Raw genomic sequence first — 14437 nt, 5'->3', positions numbered from 1 at the left:
TGGACTGTTTAACCTTAGGCTGCTTGAATCTATGAGGTGTCTTCTAAAATGCAGTAAGTGCTAATATGATTGCCTTTGTGCATTTGACTCAGGTCTACTTCTCACACTTTTCTCTATGAGTTCAAACCTTTCAGTGATTTGCAGGAGAGCAACTTCTCCTAATTGTGTACTGTAGAAAAATAAAAGTGTGGGGATTTGGAGGTGCATGGAAAACAGTCTTGCAAGATAACTCACATCAGATGAGGAAAAAGTCAGGTTTGGAGATAGCATGGTGCAGGAAATGTGGCAGAAAAGGCAGAAGACACAACATTCTTAGAATAGGAAGCTAGGAGTAATTGTGGGAGACACTAAAGTGTTGGGTTTTTGGGGGTGGGTAGAGGTGGGTTTGTTTTTTTTTTTTTGTAGCTATCCAAACTTGGTATGGATTTCTTTTCACTGTAATCTGCAGTCATCCCTGTGTGGGATGGGTGAATTCCAAGGGTTGATGGAATGGTAAGCAGCTGGAAAAAGGCTTTACCTATGAAATTTGCTCTTTCTTCCTTAAGGGATAACAAGTGCTCTTTGCAGATTTTGCAGTCTTAGGAGTTGTTTCTTATGTTGACGCCTGTGTAGCTGCATAGTTTTTAGTCATATCAAGATTATAGACTTCACTATAGGACTAACCTGTTCTTCTCTCTGCTGTAGCGACCAGAAGGCATACAGTGTGGTCCTTCCATTGATCTTGCCCTGCTTCTACCCTGAGCTTTTCATGCTCTACATGCTCTATCATGAAAGGGAAGATGACCTCTACTGTCAAGGGATTGTGGACCTAAGTCTATTTCCTGACATCAAGCTGCTAGAGTTTCTGGATGTACAGAAGTAAGTGACCTTTTATTACTACAGGATGCATTCTACTGATATCAGCAGTGAAGCTAACAGCTAGGGTAAGCTCCGATGTCACTAAAGGAACGAATGTATAGCAAAACTAATGTATTAGTTTCTTGATCCATTGTTAGCTTTGGCACTGAAGTCTTTCCTAGGTTTCCATCTAAATAAAATCAACCCTCCGTTGAGGTCAGTGAGTCTGAGCTATTATTTTTTTCTGTAGCCATGTGGTTGAGAGTAGAGAACTCAACATGTTGCACCTGTAAGGCTTTCAATGGGAGATATTAACAATGAAGACTGACTGAGAATGGAGTTGAGACATAGGTATTTGCCTTCTAAACCTTTCATTTCTGTAATCTTATTTCAGACACCTCTGGCCTCTTAAAGACCTCACCTTGACAACCAACCAGGTAAGAAGGTAGCCCTAAAAGCAAAATTCAGCATGTTAGTGAGATAATGTGGAGCTACATGTTGGTGCCAGCCAATGATAGAGCTTCACCTAAGTAAGCACAAAGGCCCTGTCCTGCACTCAGAAGTCATAGTGAGCTGATGTGTGATGATTTAGTGATGATTTACAACTACTGCATATCAGTAGCCCTGGGTGGGAATATGCATTCTGCATAGGATTGCTTTGTAGTGTTCTGCTTAGTGGCTATTTCAAAGACATCTGAGTTGGAACACACTTAAATGTCTACAGTTCCAATTCTCAGCAGTGACACTGTATAAAACAGCTTTATTTTGCCCTCTTTGGGCAGTAAATATGTCCAGCACTGAGGAGGCATGGGGTGGCTCTTGGAGAGATGCTCTGACACAGGCACAACTCTTTGTCTCTTTTGCAGAGGCGGTCCCTGATCAAAGACAAGTGTTTCTTATCTGCCACGGAGTGTTTGCAGAAGTTGATGTAAGTCACCATCTTTAACTTCTCACTCTCTTTCTTTCTTCCATAGAAATTTTCCAGGTCATGATAGAACCTCTTGCTCTGGGCACATGGATGGTGCTGTGTGAGGGATATCTGGCCAGTATGGTGTTCCAAGATGTGGAAGTTAGAAAAGCAGAGATTGATTTAAGGAGCTCTGCTTGATTTATTGGCTTGAGGGCCAGTTTAGGGAATAGTGCTGCAGCAACACATGGGAATGAAGATAAAATGGTACAGCAAAGTGTGGAGAGTGCCATCGGATGGAAATTCTCAGGTCCTTGTGTATTCTAGCTGTGGTTAGAGCCTGGTTGTGAAAGCTATGGTGACTTGGTTTTCACTGGGGAAAGCAGCATAGTCAGCATATACCTTTCAGGATGTAGTGGGCAACCTTGTAAACGTGTTACCTGTATTATTCCCTTGCAAGAGCAGTTTTCTTGATAGGGTTGCCCAAAGAGATTCAGTCCACACCCTAAAGTTTTACTTGAGTGACTCAGGTAAAATGAAAGGTGGCATTAGGGTGCTCATGACTTGGGAAGACTCGAGGTTCACCTGGACCCTGTTGATGCCTCCTGGTACCACCTTGCTGATTTTTTTTTTTCTTGGTGCAGCCATTTGAGATGGTCAGCATATTCTTTTCTGTAGTGTGAAGGACTGCTTGGTGTCTTTTTTTTTTTTTATGTTGTTAAGTGCTACTGCTTTATCTCTTGACCTGTGTGTGAAAACATCTTTGACACAGCTGTTTTTGCACTGATAGCACCACAGTGGATCCCCGGGAAAAGCTGCTGATCCTCCAGAAGACATATGAGGAGATAGAGAGCACCGTGTCCCGAGTGGTGGAGAAAGATTACAAGCTCCCTATGGATGACCTCTTGCCCCTCCTGATGTATGTTGTATCACGAGCTAAGTAAGTGCTGCTTTTCACTTCTCAGTCCCATGGCTGTGTACTGACTCAATCCAAGAAAGGGCGTCTCTGCATTCCTAGCAAAATAACATTAATGAAAAAGTTGGGGGTTGTCTTTTAATGTGCATTCTGCTGAGATGCATTTGGGTTCTTGCGTCGTACAGTCTGACCAAAGGTCTAGTAGTATTGGTCATGATATAATATGGTTAGGGATTTCCTGGGTGTCCATCTCTTGTCCAAGAGAATGGTTCAGGGCTGTCATAAGAAATACAGACTGACTGGCACCCAAGGTTATTATACAAAAAATAGGAATATGAAGTCTTTGAAGGCCAACTATTGAGGCCATCACAGGAATTATCTGCACACTGGGTTGAGAGAGATGTGAAGGAAGAACAGATCTTCAGAAGGAAGAAGTCTGATCATCTCCATTGCAGTGCAAATGTGCAAGCAATGTGCTCTGCTTACCTTGCCACCCCTCCTGCAGATGTTAGTCCTATTAATTTCTTTCTCAAGAGGTTTGAAAGAGCTGTAGAAAGGCTGATGGGTTAGTTGGTGTTATATTTTGAGAGTGAACAGATATGGGTTTACTACTCCCTGTCCTCATAAACCTGTGAGAAATCTTTTCACTTTTCTGTTCTCAGTGTGGCACTGTGGTTCAGTTTGGAGACTAGAAAGGTCTTGAATACTGACCATCCAGTAATTAGGTTTTTCTCATGTAGGAATGACTGTAAATATAAGATTTCTGCCAAAGAGGCTGTGTCTGTGCTGCTTTTACTGGAACTGCAGGAACCTGCTTACATCCAGTAGAGTGAAGCTGCACTTTCTTTATTCTGGCAAGTTTGAGTCCAAGTCCTTGACTGACTTGGATGTTCTTGGTGCCCAAAAAAAGGGTGAAATGTTTAAACTTGGAGCTGAATCTTGAAACCCAGAAGCTTTTTTTCTCTCTTTTGCTACAGTTCCGTAGGGTGATCCAGGTTTGTATGCTAGGCAGCTTTCTTGATTGTAGATGACGGAGGAGAGGAAGAGACTGAGTGCATGAAATGGAGGACCTGACATTTTCTAATGACTGGGCATCTTTGCTGAGATCCTGTCATGCCAGAATATTTCAGGGACTCAGTTTTTGGAAGATCAAGGTGCTGCACAAGGGATGAGCAATGGACTTCCAGATCTGTCTCTCCATAATCAGATTTCAGACACGTGTCTGTAAGTGCTGGTGCCCAGAGATTTGCTCCAGTTGTGGTGTTTCTTTTCAGAATACAGCACCTGGGAGCTGAAATCCATCTGATCAGAGACTTGATGGACCCCACCAATCAAGGAGGATTGTACGACTTTCTATTAACAGCATTGGAGGTAAGAAAATGAGTTTTAACAGCGGCAGTTACAAGGTGCTGTAGGGAAGCCCTTCTTGAATGGCAGAAACGCTGATGCTCTCTACTCTCATTTAATTTTAGAGGGCTGCTTATATGCCTAGCACAGGGTTATTTTTCCTTCTAGTCAAGAGAGTACTTTTATCATTAATTTATAATATGCGGACTTAATCTTTTATCTTGCCTTGAGGGGCACTGTAGCTTCACTACAATCTACTACTTCTGTGTAAGAGACAAAAACTTGGCTCCAAAGCTCCAAAACTTTTCCTTAATGGGTTGCTCTCTTCCTTGCCCAGTCATGCTATGAACACATACAGAAGATGAGACTCCACCAAAGAGAGAACTGCCATGTGGTTCACACCTCCTGAGCCCCAGAACCAGCAGGGAGGCTCCTCCCTGCCACGCTTTGACCGAACACTGTTGGATGAAGAAGCAATCCAATCACTGCTGCTCCAGCTGCCTTTAAGAAAGGACGGTTATTTCTCAGATGAGGGGTTCTTGCTGGGTTTTCTATTAGACTGTGTACAATTATCAAGCACAAACATGCAAGTGCTGTGAGTTGAAAGCCTTCTATGCAACCTCAGCTTGTGTTGGAAAGTGGAGGAGGTTTCTTTTGCCCTTGTTGATTTCACTTTCCTCAGAACAGCAATACACCTCTTTCCCTTGAAACTCCATTTAGCTGTTTTCTCAGTTGCTGTGCTTGTTTTGTACTGGTAAACAGACATAAAAGGAGATCATTTGACCACTTTCTACTAAATAAAGCCTGAATAGTCATCGCAATAAGACCCCTGGATGGTAGAAATGTGGGATGGGTAAGAGAGACTATCTCTGTACTCCTGAACAAACTGTTCCTGGAGTGAGGTGGCTCTTCTTGCATCCTTAAGAGGAAGATCCTTCCTCTTCTTCCCTTTGCCAAATTCTGTACCTCTCCACTGCACCGTAATGCTGCTACTGACTAACTTCTCTGTTTGAAGATAATTCTAAATGTAAATTTATACTTTGCAGACTCCTATTAAATCTCAGGGATATCACGCTCGCACCTTGAAAATGCTGGTGCTGCTTTCTAATTCTGCAGGGGCTTTTGTGTCCCTAAAAACTAAGAGATCTCAAATATTGGTGAGAGAACACATAAAAACATTTGGCCTCCTGCACTGACAGAGCTGCAAAAGCATTAGTTTTCCTAGATGCTCAGCCTTGTGCTGACAGAACTCCCACTGGCACCAGCGGGGCACAATCAGATTAGAATTGGGCTAGTTTTTATTCTGCCTTTAAAAAAGGTAAAGGGATTTCTGATATGCTGTTACTCTCAGATGAAAGTACTAATGTGTGAATTGTATGTTAGAGCTAAAGCTCTTTTGAAATAGATTTTAACGTGCATTTTTTTTACCTTTCCTTTTTGACTTTTAAATTGTCCAGGTCTGTGACTTCGGGAAAACAAATCAAAACTCTACAGACTGTTTCTTCCTGTTTGTCATAAGTATTATGCTTTAATAAATAGTACACTGGTTACAACAGTTAATATATTGGTGTAAGAGTATCATAATGTATGTTTTACAGTAACTGTATTTAAATAAAACTGTTTCATTTTTGAGAGATTCCAGGCTTGCATACTTTCTTATTTCAACCTCATTGCTGTCTTCAGATTCTTGTGAGAATGTCCTTTATTTCTTTTTAACTTTCAAAGATCTATGGCTCTCTTACTGCCTTCATTATTCATGGGGATGGAAGAATTTGAACTGCAAATTAGTAAGAGAGACTGAACCAATAAACCCTTTTCCCTGCAGAATCAGTATGGAGAATGTAGCTTAAACTTCAGGCTAATTGGCTGCAATTAAACTCTTTTTCCTCACTGTCTCACGCTGAGCTCGCTAAGCCTTAGCAGGCATTACAAAGGAGAGCTGTCACCATGTCTTCAGGTCTCAAGATGCTGTGGTGCTGAGACAGTGCAAGGGAAAAGAAAGTGAGTGAGTGGCAGTGACTCACCTTCCTTCATTTCAACACCTCTTAGCTACCCTACCACGTTGTCCTATCTTCTGATATGCTGAGATAGTGGTTTCAGTGTAAAAGCTTGACTTGCATTGACATGAAGTGAAAAGCAACATTCAGCTAAGCAAAAGCTTTATAAAATTGCAGTGGATTCCATGGGTTTAAAGTGGTTGGTGCCAATACCAGTTACATAGCATGCAGTGAGACTGGGGAACACGAGACCAAAACCATGCTTTCCTACCAGTACACTGATCATCAGCTTTAAAATACTGTTTCTTATCTTTGAGATCTCACTCTTATATGGAGAAGTTCCAGCTCCCTGTCTTTAAGAATGTAAACACACAGAAGTGACAGCTGTGAACTCTTTCATTTCAGTTGCCTAAAACTGGCTATTTCTCAGTTCAAATAAACACTGTGCCAGGAGGCTGAATCACAGATATGTAGTCACAACTGTATTTTAAAAAGTCTGTTTTCTCTATACTGCATTTTTTCCATGCTTTGGATATTGATTTTATTTTCAAGTACCATTTCCTACTCAAAATGCTGAACTTCTACTTACTACAAAATAGGACATGCAAAATGCAAGCATGTACAAAGTCCACAGGATTATCTAGAAAATAAGGAGATTTTTCAGCCTATTGATGACTCCTACTAAGTTTATTTGTTGCTCTTAAGACCAACTCTCTTTAAAAATTCAGGAAGTTCTTGATCAATAATTCAAGTGAGCCCTAAAGGGGCAACGTAAGGTAACAGTATGCAGCCATTTGTGCTTCTAGGCTTTCTTGCCAACCAGTAAAAGCAAGAGGAATACTTCACTAGAAATGCTCTTTAGCACAAGGGTAGCATTCAGTAGCAAATTGTGCTCTGTAACCATGCAGTAGTGCTATTTGTTGTTAAAAGCATGGCTTTTTAAAGAGATAAATAGTACAAGGTTACTTGCTAGCTTCCCTGACTCATCAAGTCTCTCTGCTTGATAAAATATTGTGCCTTGAAATAGTGTGTAGAAATGAGGGAGTACATTCAAGCCTCTTTTGAGCTTGAGTGGTTCACATTGTTAAATTATTAATGATAGAGTTGCTAGCAGGACTTCTTCTTCCTTGTATGTTAAATTTAGTCCTGCAGGCCCTGGAGCAACCTGAAAGCCAAGCATACCTGAGACTTTTAGCTTTAGAGATACCACTGTGTAAGAAACCAGTAGTCAGCTTTTCCATATCCAAGCTACAGCTGTTGAGACAGCTTAGGCTTCAGGGGAAGCAATAAAAAGCCTAAGCTACAGCTGGAAACAGGACAGGTCTTAAAGTGATCTAGCTGTGATCTGCAATGATTTAGCTGGAGCCTGCAGTGCAGGTTGGCTGCCTGCACACAGTGCTTTGAGCAGAAGCAGTATGCTGCAGACCACTGCAGTCCCAGTGTTTAGCTCTGCCACATGTAAGCTCTTCCACAGAGAATTTCTGTTCCTCTTTCCCTGAATTCAAACTCATCAGCAGGCCTTCATTTATCAGAGTACAATGCTTTCCCCCTCCCCCCATTACCTAAGAGTTTTATTCCTAATTATTCCAGATACTCCAATGCTGTAAATTTAAAAACTATTCAGTCATCTTAGGAATATACTCTCTCCCCACTCTATAGGAAGGCTCTTTGTACATGAATTGCAACAGCTATTAAACAGGGAGGAGTCATTCTTCTACAAACACCCAATTTACCCAAAGGTTCATTTTACAAATAAGAGAATAGGTAGGAAGTTAGAGGAGTGCTGTGTCTATTGCTGCTTTCAAGTGATGGAGCAGTGCCTCCGGAGATGGAGAAAGCGACGTCAGGTCTAGTTTCTTGAAATCTTCATTAGCACTCAAAGATGTTAACACCTTCACAGTCCTCTTTAAATCAAACACTGCATGGAGCATACCCAAGGTGGAAATGGCAGCTTTCGGAGTGTTCTTTGCTGAAGCTTCATCATCGAGGCCGTTTTCCAAGATAGAAATCCTGTTCTCTGCAATAACTTTGAGGAAATTGTAGAACTCCTTGTAGTCTATACCGGTGCAAGATTTCATGATCAGCTAGGGGAAAAAACAGTACTGAAATGGAAGCAACTTTTTCGTGTACAGTAAGAATTACAGGGACTGATTTGATCAAGCTACTAACTACTGATTACAAGTAACCATGTTTAATAGCTCATTATTTGTTGCAGTTCCTTGATGGCACTCAAATTCCTTGCCTGACCTGAAACTTCACTAGCCCCCAGAACAACACACCGTTTCTATGAGCTACTAAATGGCTTTGTTTTTATAAACTATTTTTGGAAGGTATCAATCTAGCAGCAGTAACAGCCTCTAGAAATAAACTTTATATCTGCTTCACACTTAAGACTTGGGGAACATACCAGATACAACACTGCTCATTAATTACGCCTTCTGAAAGCACCATCTTTGGAGACACAAGCTGGCTGACACTTTCACCTTAATTTTTCTGGTTTTGGATTTGCTGTTCCATCATGAATGATATTGAAACCAGTTCTCCTGTGTAAGAGTCTTCTACTTTCTGTTCTTTAAGTGGAAAAGCACCTATATTTTTAAAAGGGGACAGTAACTACTACTGATTGATCACATCAATGCTGACCTTGGTAGGTTAACCTTGGCTGTGGCTCTGGGCAGCCTGGTCTGGAGGTTGGTGACCCTGCACACAGTAGGGGGGTTGAAAATAAATGATCATTATGGTCCTTTCCAACCCAGGCCATTCTAGGATTCTATAATAATTGAAGAAGAGTTGCTGAAGCATTAGTTTTCAGACAACATCCTAATCTCCTTGACATAGCAAATATGCACTGACACAAGCCTTTCCCTATCATACTGAAGTAATACTTTGTTTCCCAAGAAACAAAGTTGTCACCAGTTCCTGTATGCTTAGGAATCATATCCTCATTCCAGGTATGAGGTTAAAGACTGTGTGTCTCAGAGCTCTAATAAGGTGTTGCAATGTGCCCCTGAAATACCTGACCCTCTAGTGAAGAGTCAGGCAGTCAGCAATATATTGTTATACCTGACATTGCAGGTGCCAGTCATCCATGGGGTCCTTCCATTCATTGATTTCTCTCTGGACAGCTGCTAATTCATCCTGCAGGAAGCACCACATTATAGCTACGTTGCAGCCATTCACCCAGTTGTGGTTAATAGAAATGGTATCCTCCTGTGGGAACAGTGTAAAGAATTATTAATCTCTATGTAGGAAAATGTGAGAGAACAGCTGTAACATCACTGCTGCAAAATGTAAAATCGTGTCCCTCAACAAGGGAAATGCTTCTTTGGCACCAATACCACCACTGTGCTGAAAGGCTGTTGCTTTCAAGTGTCCCTGAAAAAAAACTGTTTCAGTCTTTGGATGGGAAAGTGTCTGTAGCTCTTGTGTCTGAGCAAGCCTTTCACAGAGGCAAAGATGTGGGGGTTGGGGTTGGTGGTGTGGGGGAGGTAGGGAACAAGGTTGTTATTTTTGGTTTATAATCATGAAGACAAATGTTTTAGTGTTTTCCAACAGTCATCTACAATTCACAATTAGAACCTGAGATTTACATTAATAGTATCCTGTTTCTCAATGTCTAACGGCACCTAATAGGAAGTGCATAAGAAAACAGAGTGCAGACAGCATCTTCCATTTCTATACTTCCCTATTTTCTAGCAGACAGTGACAGAGATTCTGAGATCAAGGTTGCTATTAGACATCATCTTAAGTAGTCACTGAGAGACTTTTCTTCTATGAATCTCTAAAAAATTTGGGTAGCCCAGACTTTTAGCATCCACAAAATGCTGTGGCAATTAAAGTTTGTTCTGATTCAAGCCTGATTATCTCTCTGTTATGAAAATGCTGGCACTGGTTATTTTACCAGGTTGTAAACTTGATGATGCCATCCACTGGGGATGAAAACTATCTCCCCTGCTTCCTGCACAATTTCCACAGGGGGTTGGCTTTGGTTGTAGCGAGGGTAAACACTCCTGTCCTGAAGACCAGGTGCAGTCACATCGAAGGGCAAGTTGCCATGACAGTCTTTCAGGTAATCCTCCTGCCCTGGGGGGTAGAGCAGCCATTTCTTTCTCCCACATATATTAGCTGACCAGCTATAGGAACGGAAGACATCAGCATGGAATGGAGTCCTGTGGGACAAATCAGAAGTTTAAGTAAAGACAGTGCCTAAATTCATGTCTGCAAGAACACATAAAAGTTGACCTTTACCATGGAAAACTGATCTCAAACTGTCTTCTTTATTTGATCTTAACTGTTTTAAGTATTAAGAGACCACTGTATCAACATACTACAGTACTGCAGTGTTTTATATCCTCCATAGTTCTCAATCATTTAATTTTGAATCTGTAATATAAGTTTCTCAACAATAGCAGATCCTGTGATGTGAACTGCTGGGAACACTGGAAGTACCACCAAAGCTCAACTTAATCTTTCACCTGCAAAATGCCTGACCAACTCATTAGCGCCCCTCCAAGGCTTCTGCTGGCTCTGCAAATCACAAGAGCCTGATGATTCCCCAAGGCTTTTCTCCTCTGGAACATTTTGTAAAGCAGCTGATAATTTTACAGATTCTGTGGAAATTGTAGTTGGGGCATTCTGCAGTGCAAAAACACCTGAGCTGACAGAGTAAGGACAGATCACATCCAGAAACTAATCATCTGCTTGAGAATCAAGACTGCTGGGTTCAGGTACAGCATTGTGCAGTATGGCTGCATTTTTTTCAAGGGGGAATGGTTTTAAACTGAGACAGGGGAGGTTTAGGTTAGATATGAGGAGGAAGTTTTTCACACAGAGGGTGGTGAGGCACTGGCACAGGTTGCCCAAGGAGGCTGTGGATGCCCCATCCCTGCAGGCATTCAAGGCCAGGCTGGATGTGGCTCTGGGCAGCCTGGGCTGCTGGTTGGTGACCCTGCACACAGCAGGGGGGCTGAAACTAGATGAGCACTGTGGTGCTTTGCAACCCAGGCCATTCTATGATTCTATGATTCTTCTGCAGCAAAATGATATCCTTAAATACAGTGTGATAATACCCTTTAAAAAAAAGATGTATGTAAAGATGACAGAAATCAAGCTGTCTTACCATGAACCTTTAGGTCCCATGTAGACAAACCGGTAATCATCCACAGCTATAGCATCCCAATATTCATTCAGCCAGTCAGATGAGAAATACACAGGAGTTGTATAAACATCTTGCTCTGGGAAAGCTCTTAAAAAGATAACATATTGGACTAGGAGGATATAACATATTGGACCTAAATTCCCAAAATCTAGAAGCAGAGATCTATTAGGTCTCTCGCAGGCCATTAATACTTCGTTTCCTTCTCCCTTATTTCATTTACAACTCCAAGCTCCATTTACAATGTGTGCTTTTCTGCCTCCCAGGAAAGCTGTGAAGGTTAGCTACTTAGGAGAATCCTAATTATGGCAAAGACAGACCCTAATAAACACATTCTCTTTAGATGAGATGGCTGCAAGACTGGTTGTCAAACCAGATGACAGATTGAGGATATGAGGGCTAGGAGGGAAGCCAGGCTGTAGAATTTTAACAAGTGTCTGGCCTCACAGTACATGCTGCCCTTTTCCCACCAAAGCCATACATGCAGATTTTCTGAAGCAAGCCACAGCCCTGGAGCCTGTGTTAAGTGAACAGAAAAGGGGAGGTGGACACTGACTAATTTCTTCTATTAGAAGTCACAGGACATTCAAAAGTGAAAAACAGAACTGAAAACAAAGAAGTTGGATTAGAAACAGGACACATTTAAGGAGGAAGTTTTAGGTGAAAAGATATAATAGTCCTTGCCAAGCACGGACAATGCAAGCATCTCACAAGCAGCAGGGTAAAAGGAAAGCCTGCACAAGCTGAAGAGATTTAATGACTGGGAAGGTTAGCAGAAAACAAAATGGATACTAAGGGATTATACCTTTCTTTTTAAGAAGTAATAAACAAAAGATAAATGTACAGGCACATCATTCCTACAGGGCTTACGCTCATTTAAAAGACAAATGGAAAGGCAAGTGCTGGAGAATGTGAGCTCCTCCAGGAAACAGTGATCTCTTTAAGACTGCTGTATACAGTACCCAAGAACAGTGCAGTACAGGACTGACATTTCAGTGGCCAGGTACTAACAAACAGCACTGTCAGCATTTGAACACTTGAGCAATAAGAAGACAAGTGTTAAGGCTCGCTGTTGTGTATGGCATGCAGGGGTTTTCACAGTGCTCTCTTACCTGCTCAGGTGCCAGTCCTTCAGATAAAGGCACCCTCGAGATGAACGGTAGCCATTTTTAATGTACTCTTTCCAGTAACTTATATACTCCTTGAGGGGGAGCTGCTCTTTTGGATTAGAATTGTACTCCTTGACATCACAGTTGGCCACAGGTACTATAGCCTCTCCTGAAATACAAACTCTTTGAACTCAAGCGGGAACAGAAATACTGATGAACAGAATAACTGATTTGGGACAATTGGGACAATTTGGTTGAATGGGCAATACATACTTGTGGTCGGTGAACAGTTGGATTAGATGATCTTACAGGTCTTTCCAACCACAATGATTCTGTGGTGCTGAAACTGAACTCCTTTAATTTTCTCCACTGTAGAAACCTCTAAGGCCTGGACACTGTCATGCTAAGTACAGCCCAAATTCATAAAGCAACAATTGCTTGCACTGCACTCACTCCTGGTTCTAGGCAAATATGATTCAGATCATTTACTGCCTTCAAGTGATCTTCAGTTTCTTCTTAATAAACTGCACTACTTAGAATTGATACACGTTAAAATAAATCATTAGCTTACAGACTAATGACTTGTTCTGAGATTTTTCACTGTAAATGGATAATGCTTTCTTTTGTCCATTCAGTACATGTTGGGCTATTCCCACAGTTAAGTCAGGCAGGTATACAAATTAGTGTGGTTATGGACAGGGCTATGAGGACCCAGATCAACCTGTATATGTCCTTGTTTATTGCAGGGCAGTTAGACCAGATGGCCCTTAAAGATCCCTTCCAACTTAAATGACTCTAGGACTCTATAAATTAATAAAACTTTTTATTTCATTAAGGATATAAATTCAAGGTTAGAATCTGAGTGAAACAGAAAGTATAGAAAATGGATGCATTAACTTCGAAACAAAGTTTGTAGAATCATTTTGTTTTGCCCAGTGGTTCAATTTTTAAATGAACAAAACAAATTTTGTTTCCATTTACCTTCATTTCAATGAGGTATTAAAAATGCCACGACTTACCAAACTCCTGCAGCAGATGATCGAAATCAGGCTTCCCACCCCAAGTTACCCAATTCCTCCTGCTGCTCCAGCCATCAGTGAACTTTTCTGAGAAAACACAGGGCTGGTTGGGAATCAAATAATCCCGAAAAAAGTCCGAATAAGTGAATGATTCGATTTTATCAATGAAGTCAACGTGTCCTGTGGAGAACGTGCCCTGAGCCGAACTGCTGTAGTCACGAAAAAAGGCGGTGGAACAGGCAAATGTTGCCCTGTCCATGCAGGCAGGATGCTCCTCTAAGGTAGCTCAGATCAGATGCCAGCGTAGAAAAACTTTGCTTTAAAACACGCCTCGATTCTCTCAGTCTATGTCAGGTAATGTGAAAATAGAAACGTTCAGAGGCAAAGAAGGAATTTGTGCACTATGCTGGGACAAACAGATTCCACCATGCTGGAATAAACAGGATCTTCCATGCTTTGTAACTGTTAATGTAACAAAGCCAGGTATCACGTTGTGGAGATGCTGCTGTTTCCCAGTCACCTAGAACAGCAGAAATACTGATGTCAGTGGGAAATCTGTTCTTGATGAAGCGCTGGGAACACACACACATATACAGAGGGCTTACAAAGGAAATAACTTGCTGGATCTGCTTTGTGAGGACAGGAAACGGCTCTGGGAGCGCCCACCCTCCTCAGAGCCTTCATGGGGGTTGGGGTGTGTGGAGAGGAAAGAGGGGGATCCTAGAGGTAAAATACGACAAAACATCGATCAAAACAAACACACACATACACAAACGACCTACAAAGGTTTAATAAAAAAGAGGAAGGCGGATGAGCACAGAGGAGCGGGGCCACAACGCGGGGAAATCCTTCAGAAGAGAGCGGGCTCTGAAGGCAGCACGGCGCCGTCGGTCATAAGGCGCCGCCATTCTGCACTCACCTCCCCCTCTCCCCCCAAGCAGCACCCGGACGCCATAGGACGACGCACACTTTGTCCCCCGTGGGGCTCACGGCTTGTCCACGCGGCAGATAGGAGAGGGGAGAGCGGAGTGGATACCGAGAAGCTGATACTCACCCCCGGCCCCCGCGGGGCGAGAGGCGAAGGGAGGAACGGATCTTTTCAGCCGCTCCCGGAACCTCCGCGCCGGGGGGGAGGGGTCGGGGGGGAGCA

The 14437-nt window shown here is 42.3% G+C and overlaps 2 protein-coding genes across 11 annotated transcripts in view; one reads left to right on the top strand and one right to left on the bottom strand.

Annotated features, from left to right (window-relative positions):
- The window catches only part of ALS2CL (ALS2 C-terminal like), a 61334-nt gene extending 55691 nt beyond the window's left edge, over window positions 1-5643 (top strand). For all 7 annotated transcript variants that reach the window (XM_048950523.1, XM_048950521.1, XM_048950524.1 and 4 more), the window contains 6 exons: window positions 685-858; window positions 1232-1274; window positions 1704-1765; window positions 2535-2684; window positions 3935-4031; window positions 4345-5643. In XM_048950523.1, coding sequence (XP_048806480.1) covers window positions 685-858; window positions 1232-1274; window positions 1704-1765; window positions 2535-2684; window positions 3935-4031; window positions 4345-4416 — 598 coding nt within the window. In that variant the 3' untranslated portion in view covers window positions 4417-5643. The remainder of the gene's footprint in view (window positions 1-684; window positions 859-1231; window positions 1275-1703; window positions 1766-2534; window positions 2685-3934; window positions 4032-4344) is intronic.
- A 2043-nt stretch (window positions 5644-7686) lies between these two features.
- JMJD4 (jumonji domain containing 4) lies at window positions 7687-14436 on the bottom strand. 4 transcript variants are annotated; one of them, XM_048950527.1, is made up of 7 exons: window positions 14342-14436; window positions 13288-13807; window positions 12272-12437; window positions 11124-11249; window positions 9906-10173; window positions 9068-9214; window positions 7687-8088 (listed from the first exon to the last, which is right to left on the bottom strand). In XM_048950527.1, exons 2-7 carry the CDS (start codon window positions 13544-13546, stop codon window positions 7777-7779), a joined length of 1278 nt encoding a protein of 425 aa, XP_048806484.1. In that variant the 5' UTR covers window positions 13547-13807; window positions 14342-14436; the 3' UTR covers window positions 7687-7776. The 4 variants fall into 4 exon arrangements, with proteins under 4 accessions (XP_048806484.1, XP_048806485.1, XP_048806487.1 ...); XM_048950528.1 differs by lacking the exon at window positions 14342-14436 and adding an exon at window positions 14207-14317; XM_048950530.1 differs by lacking the exon at window positions 14342-14436 and adding an exon at window positions 14255-14275.
- Between the last annotated feature and the right edge of the window lies 1 nt (window position 14437).

The sequence above is a fragment of the Lagopus muta genome, chromosome 7 (genome assembly GCF_023343835.1).
Source record: "Lagopus muta isolate bLagMut1 chromosome 7, bLagMut1 primary, whole genome shotgun sequence".
Taxonomy (NCBI): Eukaryota; Metazoa; Chordata; class Aves; order Galliformes; family Phasianidae; genus Lagopus; species Lagopus muta.
The sequence above is the reverse complement of the archived record's forward strand: the minus strand, read 5'-3'. Positions and strand labels throughout refer to the sequence as shown.